The 15,554-nt window shown below is 43.6% G+C and overlaps 1 protein-coding gene across 3 annotated transcripts in view; it reads right to left on the bottom strand.

Annotated features, from left to right (window-relative positions):
* Positions 1-682: 682 nt before the first annotated feature.
* LOC146856170 (uncharacterized) overlaps positions 683-15,554 on the bottom strand; it is a 44,648-nt gene continuing 29,776 nt past the window's right edge. The window contains exons 2-3 of one of the 3 annotated variants that reach the window (XM_085654224.1): positions 12,840-12,949; positions 683-5,864 (exon numbers count right to left, since the gene is read on the bottom strand). In XM_085654224.1, the coding sequence (XP_085510350.1) occupies positions 4,684-5,724 (1,041 nt within the window). In that variant the 5' untranslated portion in view covers positions 5,725-5,864; positions 12,840-12,949 and the 3' untranslated portion in view covers positions 683-4,683. The remainder of the gene's footprint in view (positions 5,865-12,839; positions 12,950-15,554) is intronic. The other 2 variants (XM_085654223.1, XM_085654225.1) reach the window with 2 other exon arrangements.

Raw genomic sequence — 15,554 nt, 5'->3', positions numbered from 1 at the left:
AGTAATACACTGTAGAATGATCCGACCAGGTGTTGATCAGAACCTTGATACAGGCATTGGAAAAGATTGGATCAGCAGGTGACCCGCAGAGAGGGTAGGTTTTTTCATGAATGGAGTTATTGGCCTGATGGTGATCCCCTAAGTCCTCTACAAGTCCATGAAGCAGTGTCACCAATTGATTAGGGCAATTTGGGCTTTTAGAACAGTGGTGAGGCATAGCCTGTCCTAAGAGAACATCAACAATTTGTGATAGGATAAAAGTGTTACTCTGCAAAAAAAGGAGGAGCATTTTGAGTCAGAATAAAGTTTGACCTGTAGAGAGGGATTAACAAATGGCAGCATTTGACAAAGCTTGAGCTGACTTTGACGGTAGCATTAGGATCCCAAATCACTGTAGACCACTGGTTCTTAACCTTTTGACTTGTGTGGACCTGCACTTCATCATTACTGGAAACCGAGGATCCCCACTGAATTATTATTGAAATCCAGGGATCACTTCACTGAGTCATTATTGGAATCTGGGGATCTCCCACAGAGCCATTATTGGAATCCTGGGGTCCCTCGTCTAAGCAATTTCAATGATTTGAACTGCAAAACAATATGCAAAGAAACACAGAAAAAAGCATTTATCAAAAACGCACAAATGATGACATATATTAATTAATGCACAGACAAATATATAAAAGAATGAAAAATTTAAATTTATTGGGAAGGTTGGAGTTTATCTTAATTCAGCAGAGGCCACACACCGTCTATACTATACTCTGTTTGATGCACTTGCACTGGTCACATGGACCAATCTGAGGATACCAACTTCATTTTTAGCCTCCAATTTAAAAAACATTTACAGAATATTTCAAACTTTTCAATTTTCCATTATGATACTTCATTTACAACTAATTAATCTGTTAATATTACTTAATTTTCTGAGCAGCTGCGGACACCCAGGGGTCCCCAGACCACAGGTTAAGAATCACTGCTGCAGACCCTCAGACAAATTTGTAATGCACAGCTAGTGCCGAGGCCCAAATCTTCCAAGGACCGAGCGATATACATGTCCTAGAAGCATAGGCAGACCAATGCTGGTGAGTGGGCTTTGGTATAATTGCATAAAGGCATTGACATGCACGACTAATGACGTGCAATCGACAACTATTTCAAAGAATTACTAATTAACTACTTGCATTTGGAAATGGAGGTTGATGTTGGAGGTCAAATGCTGACAGCAGATCTATTAGTTGCAAGAGGATATATTCTGGACTAGGGTGGCTGGCCATCTCAAATTTATTTTTCTAGCGACTATAATGTTTTAGTCTCTAGAGATGGGGTCTTGGATATAGGTTTCCAGTCTCCTTTTCTTTGGGATGACTCAGTTAGCTAAAAGTGCAGTAGAAATCAGGAGGGAAACATTTTCAACCACAGGTTTATTAAGGGCTCAGCATTTACTTCGAACAGCCAGAGAATTGTTAAGAAACATATATTTGCAGTTACTAAAGCCCCTGTACCTAGTAATAGTAAAGGAAAACACACATACAAAAAGCGAAGAGTTAAACGTGTGCTAAGAATCAATACACTGTAACTAGGCTTGCAAAAAAAAGTAATCATTGCTGCAACGTAACAAGACATTTCCAGAATACTTTGTTTTTAAAATGGTAACGTGCAACAAAATGTGTGTTCCTTTCCACTTTTGTGAAGGATAATTCAAAACAGATTTATTTTTCTCTGCAGCATAGCATGATAGAATCCAAAAAGAAAGGTAAATGCTGTTGAAGGTACTGAAACCTCTCTGAAGGGCAACATCCTTTATAGCACCCCCGAACTTGATATATCAGATTATTCAATCTAAACTCTTTTATTTTTTCAGATCAATAAAACTAATATGCTTTTTATACACAGCTTAAAATGATTAAAAGTACATAATCACAAAATCAATGCTTTGGGTTACTTGGTTATTACTGTTAGTTTGTGCATCAATCAACTACTTGTACATACCGTTAAATTAAGTCATAACATTTTATTTGCGTTAGCTGAATAGTATTTATTCAAGTATTCTTTTTTTAATTCAATGCTTTGCTGGGGCACTTTTTCTTTTTAGGAATGCCTGCTTCTTGTGAACATAGATCAAACAGATCAGAGAAAGGTCTGTCAACCCCCCAGGGATCCAGGATTTGGCGGCGTTCACGCAGCGGTCAGAAGCAGAAAAATGCTGGCAGTGCCACATCGGCACCGCCAAGCATATTCTGAGTAGCCTCACCACCACCTTTTCATGGCAGTGAGCCCACCATGAAAAGGGTGTTGGTGAGGCAACAGGGGGCACATGTAGTGCCCCCTGCATCTGCACCTCCATTTCCTGCATGGTGTGGCATGAATGCCACACCGTGCAGGAAGGCGCCGTTGGCGCTCTGACAGAGCCGGTCTGCATGTTAGGCTCTTCTATGAGCCTAACAGACCGCCCCTGTCAGACCACCGCGCGGCCACCCACCTGACCAGAACTGAAATCATAATCTGGCATGGGGCCACACCACAGGTTTGGCAGTCCTACAGCTGATGAAATGTTGCACCGTCTGCGGTAGGACTGCCAAACTCGTAATCGGCCCATAAACCTTCACCTATTAAGGTTCACTGTAGATAATACTTTCCATATGGTATGTGGCCTAATTAACTTGTATTCTTATAAGAGATGCGTGACTCACATCCAGCACTTGAACCTGCACATTTTCACGAAGCCTGCAGCAGAGCACACCATTGTGTGGGTGGCTTCCTAATATTTATGTGGAATGTTTTGCGACCGCAATTGCGGTCACAAAACATTCATCCATACCAATGCGATTCGGTATTAGGAAGGGACGTCCTGAACACGCCCCTTCCTAATACCGAATCGCAAACCCCTTTTGCGATTCGGTAAGAGGTTACCAAATCGCAAATTTGGGTTTGCTGCATCTGAAAAGCAATTTTTGCGTTCGCAAACGGGCCCTTTTGCAAACTCAAAAATGGTTGATACATCTGCCCCAATAAGCCAATTTTCCAATTAAACTTACATTCATTTCTACCCGAAAGACATATTTTTGTCTAACAGGTTTCAATTGAGATTTCATTTATCTGGGTACACAACTCTTAAGAGGACACCTATCTTTGAAATCCCATTTGTCTCCGATTGCAGTACGGCTTTTTGTAGTCAGCACTAATCAGCTCTCTACTAGGTGCATCCTGGATCATGGAATTCACCACCATTAAAGCTTAGGCGAGCCAGGCAAATTCAGTAGTTAAATGTAAGCCCAATGGGGACAACCCTGCTTTAAGCTTATGTCAGTACTCATTTCATAGTATTTACTTTACCCCTTAGTGACACTCATGTTGGTGTATTTGCTTAACACCTTGAAAGTAACATGGAGATCTGATTTCATTTTCAGTTGGTCTGGCTTAGACTGTGAATTACTTTGATCCACACATTCAAATGCTACTCTGCATGGGATATAGGTTGAACATTTAACATTTGGTCTAGTTGCTGTCAGAAATGATTTCTCAATTTCTTCATTACATATTTTACCTTTTACCAGAAGCTTAATGACCTAATAAATCGTCAAAGAAAATAACTGTGTCCACTCATCACCAGCAAAAGAATGCCATTAGATGAAAGATTATTTAACGGATAACCTAGACAAGTATAAGTCACTTTCCTTTTCTAAACCATTTTGGTCAATTAATCTCCTTGGTAGGCAACTTCAGCATCCATTTACACTTTTTGGGGTGTTGTTTTGGGATTTTGCAGTGATCTAGCATAGCCGCCTGTCATTTATCTATTATTCTTACCTCCATATTCGCTGAGCACTGTCTGGAGCCAGATCATGTGGGTCCCGGCAATGTCCAGCGACTGCTGTCTTAGTATTCATTTCACAATGATATGTTTATCTCTACATATGCCAGTCACATTTTGATGAAATATAAAATGTGCTTTCTCTTTCAAACAGGTGTAGCTTTCAATTATTTGTCAAGAAAGTTTGTTTAAATTCCAGAAAGTGTTGTCCTTCAAGTTCCTTAGTTAGTTGCAGGTGTGGTCTCATTTACTTGAGAGCTTGGTCTTTATACAGCAGTAAATACTCTTTTGTGTGATTTGCTTCTTTTAAGAGAAATATTGTCACGTGTTTATGGGTAAATGATTGGCAACAGTATCACCTGTAACTTTGAAAATGTATCTTTTGCTTTTTACTCCTGAAAAAGCATCTTTGAAATGTTGTTGACAGTGTGTGGGCTGTGTTCATTTTGTGCATACTTTCTTTTCTTTTATAGCCCCTGGAAGGGAATCTTTTAATTAATGGAAAATGATACTCTTTTATATAGAGTTCATACCACTTCTACCATTCCCAAGCATTGTAAATAGCTGTTACTATTATCCAATTCACTGGTACTCAATTTAATGACCTCCAAAGAATGGGAGGATAAGTGTGCCTTGCCTGGATTTTAACTTGTGGATACCACCTCCATCCAACTGTACCCGTTAATTTAACTCTTCTTTGAACTCTGATTTACTGTTGCTCAAATACCACCACCAGATTCTGCTTGTCTGACCTGTCTGGTTGCTGTCATCTTCCTTCCACTGCAGAACCACTGTACTTTCAGCAATCTGAGTATTCGCAACACTTTAACGTTTACATTTTTGTTTCATGTTGTTGCTTGTGCTGCAATTTACACTTTGTTGTATTCTTCATGGTGTAATATGAAATATTCATTGGGGACAGATACTTCTAACAACCTAGCTACAACTGTGTGTCTCTTCCCCGGTCTCTCCCCTGAGTGCATTCTCTGTTGCATAATATGATGTGTGTTTTCAGCAAAGATCTTTTCACATTCAGTACATTTACACAAGTGTTCCCCTTTATATGTTCTGTGAAATCGAATATGATCATTGAGTTCTCTCAAGTTTTTTTTACATTCATTGCATTGATTCTGTCTTTCTGAATTCAGTGATGCCTTGTGTTCATGAAAACCACTTAGGATGCTGTACTCTTCCTTGTGTATAGTAGACTGAGACTCTTCCTCTTTTGAATAGTGCACTTTCTGATGACTAATAAGTTGTGTCTCCAGAACAAAAGAAATTCCACATTTAGGACAAAGAAAAGTGCTCTCTCCTGAATGTATTTTTTGGTGTTTTTTAAGATGTCCCTTCTGAATGAAGCTTTTGTGGCATTCAATACATTGATATGGTCTCTCCCCAGAGTGAGTTCTCAAGTGTACAACAAGACCACCCCTTGTAGTGAAGCCTTTCTCGCACTTAGTGCACTGAAATGGCCTCTCACCTGAATGCCTTCTTAAGTGGATAATGAGACTTTTCTTCTCATTGAAGCCTTTCTCGCATTCAGTGCACTCAAAAGGTCTTTCACCTGAATGTGTTCTCAGGTGAATGACAAGATTTTTCTTTCTACTGAAACATTTATTGCACTCGGTACACTGATGTTGGTGCACACATGAATGTATTTGGAGGTGCCTCATGAAGTACCCTTTGACAGAGAACTGTTTCTTGCACGTAGGACATGTATAGTCTGACCTCTTTTGAAGTGTGTTCTGTTTATATTTAACAAGCTTTACATTCTGTTCGGAATCTGCATTGTTGCTGTATGACATCTTTGCTATTCCTTGATGTAAGCTGGAAAGCACCAGTTTTCTAAATCCTTTCTTAAATCGAGTACTCTTCTGTCCACCAGTGTCTCGTTTACATTTTGAACGCATCTTCTTTGTGGAATTTGTTCCCCTTTCAGGGTTCTGCAGAGTGTTCACTTTTCTTTTTCTTGTTTAAGCTTTGAACAATTGTCTTTTCTCAGCAAATTCTTCAAAACACCCTTCTCTATTGCTCACTGCTCCATTTTCTGCTGGTTCAAAACAAGAGTTATATCATTAACGTGTAACACATACAACACCTCATTGAAGACAGTGTAATTGCAGTAGACATACAGATTAGAGCCAACAGATAGAGTCCTGTAAAGTATACTGATGGCATAACCATTTTGCCTGAATACCTACTGTTGCTAGTACAAGGAAATGGATATATTGTGAGAGTGCTCTCCAGATACGGGTCACAAAGTTGCATCTTTAATCTGGAGAAAAGTTTAAAACGTTTTGCTTTGGTTGGAAGACCTGATCCTCATATTTACATTGTGGGAGTTGGGGAGATAGAGGACAAGATGCTGCCAATTTCTCTTTATCTCTCTCCACTTTTCTCTTCCCCCGCCCCTTCTCTTTCCCTCACTCCTTCTCCCTGTATGCTTTGAAATAAATACTGATGCCTGATCAGGCTTCTTTGACCATTGGTATTAAAGGTGTGTTTTTCACTTTATTGGTCAGTAAGTGGCTTGTGCATTTATAAAACATTGCCTAAATAAGTGTATTATTAGCTCTTTTGCATACTTCTGTATTTGTAAATGAATGTGATGTAGAAAGAAAATGAGCAATACACAGCCCTAACATTGAGACAACAATGTTGCCCTTCCACAAAGCCAGTCTCTTAGTAAAGCCTCTACTTGCTCGACCAGAGCCAAATGGCAGTCCTCATCCTCCTGGACCTCTCAGCCGCCTTCAACACCTCCGTGATCTCAACTGGCTCCAAGTCGAAAGAAAATTAACCTTCAGACTCCTCACTCACACATACAAGGCCTTCACGACACCGGACCAACATACCTGAACAACCGCCTCTCCTTCCACGCACCCAAAAGACACCTCCAATCAGCTGACCTCTCTCTGGCCACCGTTCCGCGCATCTACAAGACCAGAACGGGAGGAAAGTCCTTCTCCTACCTCGCAGCCAAGGCCTGGAATGACCTCCCCTATCCACCTCCTGCAAGCTCCCACACTGCTCCAGTTGAGAAACGACCTCAAGACCTGGCACTTCGGATGACCCTAGCACTCAACAGAGCCGCCCCTCCTCCCCCCAGTACCTTGAGACCCTTGTGGGCGAGTAGTTGCACTTTACCAGCCCCTGATTGACTGATTGATTGCTGGCCAGTGCATTCACAAAGTCAAGCATCTGCATCATTAGTTTAGTGTAAAGTGCATGCAACATTAGAAATTAGCCTCTGCTCATATTAGCAGGTTTATAATATGGGTCAATGTCTCATTTATGGCCCTCTGAGATGACTCGTGCTTCTGAATTGAGGAGCCATCTATCTTCATTGGGTCACACACAAGCACTAAGTAGCAGATACTGTGATGATCTACTCAGTCAGTGATCACTGAAAATGTTTATGTCAATTATCTCATGGTAAGTATAAGGGTTTTGATAACTATTCCTGAGGATATGCAGTTTTCAGACACCATCTATGAGCACTCCTTCGATTTGTATCTGAAATAAGAGGCTTTATAGATAGCTTAGCACAGACTGCTAGCCAGTAATATGAGAGGACTTTACAAGTCTGTCAAATCTATGTGTGGGGATATGCTGATAGTCACGCTCAACCTCTGTGCTTAATACACCACAACTTTGTTACAATCCAGTGGTTTTAGTCTTCTTCAAAACAATCGACTATGCTGAAGGCAACAGTAAGCGAGAGACACAAAGCCAGATCCCAAAAAAAGAGACCATATAACCTGTGACCTCTAGTCGCTGAATTGGTAAAATGTATGAGGCTAGGATCCATCTCAAAATTGCATGTATGACCCATACAGTTCTGCACCACAGTACCCCCTTTTACCTGGCCCAGACACTGACCCTATAGGGCGGAAACAGAGCTTCCACAAGCACAAGCTTCCTACTACTTAAGCCACAAAAATGTAACAAAAAATAAAATCTTGTCCCTAAAATCTGGAACTCCCTCCCTCCAGAGGTCAGTTGCAACCCATCCACATCCATCTTAAGGAAAGAAGTAAAAAATCTATTATCTCACAAATTTCTCTCACATGGAGGACATACCTCCCTCTCCTCATGAGTGACTCTTTCCTGCTTGTTTGTCATTGCTTCTTGCCATGCCTTTGCCCATACCCCCGCGATACACATTTTTCCTGTATTTTCAAGCCATCTACACACCCTTATAACACCTATCGGTCTTTGCTCATGCCGGTACTTACGATTGTCTATAGGCTCCTATATCTTCTCACCATTTTGTCTGCAAAACTTATAGTACCCTTCTGTATACTGCCTACCGTTTTGAATCATACCTTCCTTTTGGTATGCTTGTAAAGCGCTCTGTCACCCGAAAGGGTCTTGTTTGCGCTATATAAAACTAAATAAATAAAGCTATTGTGCAATTTTTCAGCTTGCCAGTACACATAGCTAGGGCAACTAGAAAAATGCAACTATGCAGCAGAGGCGGTTACATGCAAGTGTGAATTAGCTGCACACACCACATAATCCACGACCTGGAGCTTAAGTGGCATATCTTAACCATAAAATGTTTTAGCTCATGAATCCTGCTCGACCGAGGCAGGCTTGCATCACTCCCAAGTCAGTAATCTGAGTACCAGTAAAAAAGTATAGTAATAGCAGGTGTTACGTACATTACTTTTATTATGATCATTGTTGGACTTGGCCCTTTTGGCAACTTCACCCCTGAACTTTTTGCCTTGAGCTCTGACATGGTGGTAGTGATTTTAGGTCTCTGGGCACTTTAGCACTGTGGCCCAGTGTAAAATGCTTGCGCTCTCGGAGTGCGTGTGGTGAGATTGGCCTGCCCTCCCATAAGAATGCATGGGGATATGTGTGTCCATGGTAATTCCTGATATGAGAGGAGTGCAGGGGCGAGTTTAGTATGTGTGAACTCGTGAGAATAAATACTGCGCAATGGTGTGCGCAGATTTATGGTGACTGGTGGAGAAATGCCACTTTTAGAAGTTTGCATTTCTGTGTACTGTATGTCTGCCTGCCTGATGTGAATTGCATGTCTGGCTTGTGATTGACAGGTGCTGGATGATGTGGGTGGCTCCAGGAGCCAGGATAAGTCTGCCCAGTGGTGAATAGAGAGAGATCTGCATGCAGATGGGAGGGAGTAGTTGCACCTGGGACCTGAATAGGACTGTGCCTTCCCTCCACAATGCTGGTGCCCCCCCCCTGTGGTGCGTCTGATACCTGAGCCCCCACCTGACAAAGGAGAGAGGAGCTGAGGCAAAACAAAGTGCTCCAAAGTTCCCCTAAACCAGTTCTGACTGGTATCCCCAAGCCCTGTGCTGTGACACAATGGGATTTTGTAGTATAAATATAGGGGCTGTGACCCCATGAAGATGTTCAGTTCTTGTTTGCTTTTCCTGCCAGGGCGTGCTGCTGCTGGGGCCCAGGGGAGGGGGGGGGGGCTACCATGAGGGCTTGCCTCCCTGGGCCCTGCATTGCCCCTTTTCACTTGTTAGGACTTCTTGAAACCCGTTTGCCTTTTTCTTCCCAGCTTCCAGGACCCCGGACCTTTGCAGCATATTTTTCACCCTGTGAGCGTTTTTTTTTTTATCCTAAAGGGGAGCGCTGGGCTTTGATTCCCCAGGACAGAGGAGCGCAGGAGCTTTGCAGCGCTGGGCTGCACACCGCTGCTGAGAGGGAATCCCCCATTGTGCACCGCCGAGCGGGTGCCCACCCCGCTTGTACTTTTATTTTATTGACAGGAGCCCACCCCTCTTATTTCCTTATTTACGGGCGGGTGCCCACCCCCGCTTTCTTTATGAGCTTAGCGGGTGCCCACCCCGCTCATTTTCTGATTTCAACTGCGGGTGCCCACCCCGCATCTGTGCCAAAGAATGGATCACCGCTGCGGCCCGAGTAACCGCAAAAGCGAAGTCAGGCAACAATGTGCCTGCCGGCGGGCGGGACTTCTGGTTTTGCGGAGGAAGTCCAGCGCACGCCCCTGCAGTCTGAGGAGACGTCTGGAGCCCCATAGGCTCCATGCTGAAGTCCCGGTTCCAGGAGAGGGACCGGGTGAAGAGCGGAGTGCCGGCCCTGGGGCCCGCGATGAGGCCCAGAGGAGGTCGGCGCCGGGAGAGAAGAAGAGCCGGAGAGCGGGTAAGTGACCGCTCTTCGTGTAGACGCCTCAGTGTGAGTAGTCTGAGCAGCCCCATCTGGCAGCGGGCCGCTCCAACGCTTGTGGGTCCTAGTTTGTTTTAGGAGCCAGTGCGCTCCAACGAGGGCCCAATAGTTTAGGGGCCCCTGAGGGCCACAGTGGTTGGGGGCATTATCTATTTACAGAGCCCCGTGTGGCTCCAACGTTTTGTATAATTATTTTCAGAGCCCCGTGTGGCGCCAACGGTTGGCCTATTTGTTTTCAGATCCCCGTGTGGCTCCAACGAAGGGGGCACATTTGTTTTAAGGGCCATTGAGAGCCCATGCTGCATTTTAATATTTCCAGCTGCCCAGCAAGTAGTGGGCAGCTGCACCGTATAGATTATTCTTTATTTGGGGACATACCTTTTGAGTGAGGAGTGAGATGCACTCCTTTGCCCCTGACATCCACAGCTGCGCACCACTTAGTGCCAGCTGCAACGTTTAGGCCTGCGCAGATTGCGCACCCTTGACTTTTGCTGCTTTGGCAGCACGCCCTGACTCTTGGGACATAGGGCATTTGAGCCCCTTTTTAGGTCTCGCTGAGCCAAAGGCTCAAAGAGACATTTTGTATGTGGGAATTTCAAAGTGCTGCTGGCTGGCCTAATGCTTGCGTTCACGCGATCGTGCACGCGCGCAGCCGCCCGCCAGCAGCACTTTGAAAACTCGTGCGTCATCGCGATCACTTTCGCTTTCAGAGCGATCACGATGACGCACGCGCACACACAACTCCTGCTTCTCTCCCTCCCCCACCACATATTGCGTCTCCAGATGCTCGTTTGTATTTGGCTTTCACTTTCGTACTCGTGCTTTTTCGAGCAGTGGCGCACGCAGGGTCCATCAGTTCAATCCCCCCACCCTTCCAAGTTCTGAACTCCTACCAGATCATTCTCTAAAAGCGCATTGAAGCCACCACATGACAGTGTAAGCACTCGGCAAAATTAATTCAATTGTGCCGAGATGAGGTTGCGCCTCACCTACTCTCGCCGGGAGCGTATTTTTTCCATATTCAGACACATGAGGCTGTTCTGCGGACGTGACGTGCATGTATGTGTGTCTGGTCTCAGCATAGCGCTACTTCAGCCCAAAGGCTGCAGGGCGCTGAAAAGAGTGATCGAGTGGTCGGCCTGATACATCGTCGTGACGCACTGTTCTTTAAAGCTGTGCGGCTACAGCTCTAGTGTAAATTGCCGGGGGCAGGGGCAGGCCTGATAGATGCGGGGATGTCGTTACAGGTCCCAGGTGAGCACATCTTGTGAGCAGCAACAGCTTTCAGCTTCATTTCGATGCGTTCCACACATTTATGGCAACACATGAGTTATGGCTCTCGAGACCGCGCAAGGCAGAGGTCAGCCTGCAATGTAGATGATGGATGCTCGAACACAGCATCTACTTTTGATTATCTGGGAGTGAGATTAACAGCTGATACCAACCGTGCAAGGCACAGCCTCTGCAAACCCCATCCAAACACAGCACTTCCGGCTCTTCAACAGACGATGCATAGGCTGCCTTTTAAAACCGCGAGCCCATTTCAAGGCAAACCACGAGCAAGGGCAATATCCACACTACTGGACCCATCAGCATTGCAAGATCGGAATCTGGTTTTCATCGGGGAGACTACCAGTTGAAAGCAGATGGACTTTCCAGGTTAAATATAGGCTACAATTAGAAATTAGACATGCGTTGCAGCATTTTTTATATTATTTCTTTTTTAATACAGTTGTTCAATTATACATAATATCATCCTAGTTATATTTAAAGTAACAAAATTTCTTATAACACTTAAATAACTTTTTAAATGTACTGTACAGCAGACGCACTACGCTACACGTAGCTTAAACACACTGGCAAAGGCAATAGCTCTCGCTAAACACTTATAAGGTCCCAAAGGCGAGACCTATTGGCTATGCCAATGCTTGTTGAGATGGCCAGTTGGCCAGGGGGACTGTTAGGTAGTAGGGCGCCAGGCCCTAATGTGATTTATGCCTCTGTTATGGTCTTTCTTAGGGGACTATGTGCTAAATGTGATTTATGGGGTGCTAGGAAATGTGATTCATGTAGTATGGTTTATGCACCCTGTTTTATACCTCTAAATATGGTTCTTGTGATTATGAGGTTGGTTCGCATATTATGGTTTATGCTAGTGAGATTATGTTTCACTGTGTGATTTATGCCCCTAATGTGAGTTATGCTTAGGAGGTTATTGTCTAATGCATTTAGACTGATGAGAGAATTGCATAAATGTGTTTATACTGGTGAGGTTGGCGCAGAATGCCATTTGCGCCTGATGTGATACTGTGCATAATGTAGTTTATGTTACAGGCTGATGCTAAGTACAGTGATTACCACTGGTTACTTGTTGTGTTCTATGTTTATGATAAGTTCTATATCTACTAAGTTCACTTTGTGATGGTTCTGACAGTGGTCCAGTTGGCCCTGTCAGGTGTAAATAATTCCTTGTAAATATAATCTAGTGCCAGGTGGTACCATGTATAATATGTGTTTACTACTCTAATGTGTTATGATAATACAAAGGCTATTTTTATATATAACCTTGTGTGGAGTTCCTTTTGTGATGTGTCTGGGATGTTGTTGCTGTGTCTGTGCGCAAATGCTTTACACATGGCTTCCGGGATAAGCCTGACTGCTCTTGCCAAGCAACCAAGGGGGTGACCAGGGGTTATCTTTGGCGTGTAACTCCCTTGCCCTGACTAGAGAGGAGGTCTCTGCCTGGCTTTGGCACAAACCTTAGCCAACCAGAGACAGCCAATTGCATGCAAATTTTAAATGCAGGTCACCAGCAGTAATGCTGTGAAACACAGATCACCTTCTCACTCACCAGATGTATCAATGGTGCACCGCTTTGTCCGTTATCCATATTGTTCTTACAGGAGCCCAAATGCAATCAAGAATATTAGCTTGATGACAGGGTAGTGACCTAAAGAGAGACTGAGAGATTCAAAGGTAAGTTGTAAGCATGACTTCTGACTGAGATAAATACATGAATCTTTCCAGAATGCTTCAACAATGTATAACAATGAAGGATTCTCCAATGCATCATATCATAAAAGGAAGCTCTAATTCTTCAATTGCCTCATCAAATAACAGTGTATGTTCACTGTGCATAACTGTACAGTTGTATGCTTGTAAGGCATCATTTTAGGTGGTAGACACCACTGAATGTACATGATGTGAGATTTTCAGAGCACCTATGCAGTGAAGCATCTTTCAGACATCATTACCATTTTATCGGAGTACTGGTGCTGTGTCACTAGAGCACTGGTAGCCGTTCACTTGCTCGAGCTAGCTATAGGGTTCACGATCTCACGCTCTCAGCAATGAAACAGTCAATTAACCAGCAGAAGACAAACATAGGGGGTCATTACGATGGAGGGCAGACTGCCACTGACAGGGTGTCAGTGGCGGTTCCCCTGACATCCTGGGCATCGGTCTGACCGCCAGATTACAATACCGGCAGTCGGAGGTAGGACCGCCGCCTCTGACAGGATTCAAGATCCCATCAGGGCAGCGGTTGGACCCCTAACCCTACAATGGAGGCTGTAGGGATTAGGATATCCCTTTCCAACTGCATTTTAAGGCTGTTCAGTGGCCCTGCGGGCATATGCAGTGTCCCCCCCCCACACATCCACGCACCGTGTGCCAGGCACCAAATCTGCCTTTTTCTACTGCAGCTTGTACTGCAGCCCTTTTCAAGGGTCGCGGTAGAAAAAGGCAATTTATGACCGCCTGCATGGCGGTTTTCTCCTAATAGAGCAGGTGGGACCGCCAAATCATTTTTGGACGGTCACCTGCCTGATACGATGACCGTCCGCGGTCCAACCGACTGCCATTGTAATGAGAGCTGTAGTACTGTAAATACACCCCAAAAACAAAGTTGTGCTGTTTCAAAGGGTAGGATCTGTTCTGCTGTTGTCTATTCAAAATGTGGGTTAAGTCCGGTGCTAGGCCAGCCTCGCCAATGGGTCAGTGAAAGGGTGGGTGCCAGTGAGGAGAAAACAGAGAAAAATAAAGCTGAAAAAATGCTCAGCATGTGCTTGTTCTTCAAGGGAAAGAGACTTGGCTAATAAAAATTGACTGCAGATGTAAAATAGTCACCGATGCTTTCCAAGGAAGGTGGAAGGTGTCTAACTGATTGCCCACAATCATATAATGTAATAAATTATACGTAATGTAAGCAGCACACTCAAGGAGAATGCAAGTTTGAACACATTTACTTAAACAAGCAGACATAATATGATCTCCTAAAATATGCTCTGCAGATGTGAAGAAATCAGCAAGGTAATAAAAATAAGTTAATACAAACTCTTACATGTCACCCACAAAAACCACTCCAGCGAAAGTGGTCAGCTCAACGCTTGGGTGCATGCTCGTAATGAATGTCCATGAGATGTGAAAAACACAGCCTTGAAAATCCATACTTCGGGCATTTACTCCTTCGAGAGTCTGCCAAACCCTGGCTGTACCAACCATTGTGAAGCAGACTTTCTCTTTGCTTGGCGAATGCCTGAGTGGTTGGGGCTGTCCACTACCTAGACTGCATACAGTATACCTCATTTCCCATTTCTCTAGCCTGGTCTAAATGAGGGCTTCATAAGACATAAAATACAAGTAGCTGCCTTCACAAAATTCCAATGCACTATCTCAGCCTTGTACTGCCTTCTCAACTTGAAGTGTCTTCTTAATACTAATGAATTGGGTCCTAAACTTGCAATTCGTCGAGATAATTTTTGGAAACTAACTAACCTATACTGCTTCTAATTGTTATTCTTACACAGAAGGACATATCTAATTAGCCAGCATAAAATGAAGAGACTAAAATACTCATGCAGGCTAATCCAAGGTGCCACTGACAATATCTCAGGCACTATCGGAAGGTTTCCGAGCAAAATAAGTCTATGACTGAAGAAGGGTGATCCAAAGCATCTTAAAGTGTGTATAGAATACAGTATGTTCACCATGAATGGCGCAGGTGACTTATACACCAAGCTAAAAGAAGTAACTTATAATAAAAAAGTACTAAAGTCACAATAGTTTCCAGACTAACCTAAAGCTAGCCTAGCCAACATAACCATTGTCCAATAAATCTTAAAACGACTTTTTGTCACAAATACTTGAAACAGAATCAGCTGTACAAAGTCAAGGCCCTCGACAGATGTCATCCTAAATCGCTATATATTACTCCCATTTCTGTATCCTCATCTGCTACTTTTTAAAAGCATTTTGGTACAAGAAGCAGAAGGAAGTAAAGTGTCTTGGAAATTAATTATATAAAATAACTAATATGCTTTGTTAAAAGCCTCTACTACAGTTGGGGGTACATCTTCCCCATAATGTAAGAACAACATCTGGATGCTGGTTCTTCTTTAAAGTTCCAGATCTGGCTAAGTTCCTACCTTGAATTGCTCTCAGGGATGTACAAAGAGAGTTGACTGCATCTGAATCCTTCGTTTATGTGACCTCTGGTAAAAACATTTTAGATTATTGTGACGAAAAGGAGGGTTTGGCTGTGGCTTGTCCAACAAGGAGCCAGACT

This window comes from Triturus cristatus, chromosome 4_1 (assembly GCF_964204655.1).
Source record: "Triturus cristatus chromosome 4_1, aTriCri1.1, whole genome shotgun sequence".
In the NCBI taxonomy this organism is placed as follows: domain Eukaryota; kingdom Metazoa; phylum Chordata; class Amphibia; order Caudata; family Salamandridae; genus Triturus; species Triturus cristatus.
The sequence above is the reverse complement of the archived record's forward strand: the minus strand, read 5'-3'. Positions and strand labels throughout refer to the sequence as shown.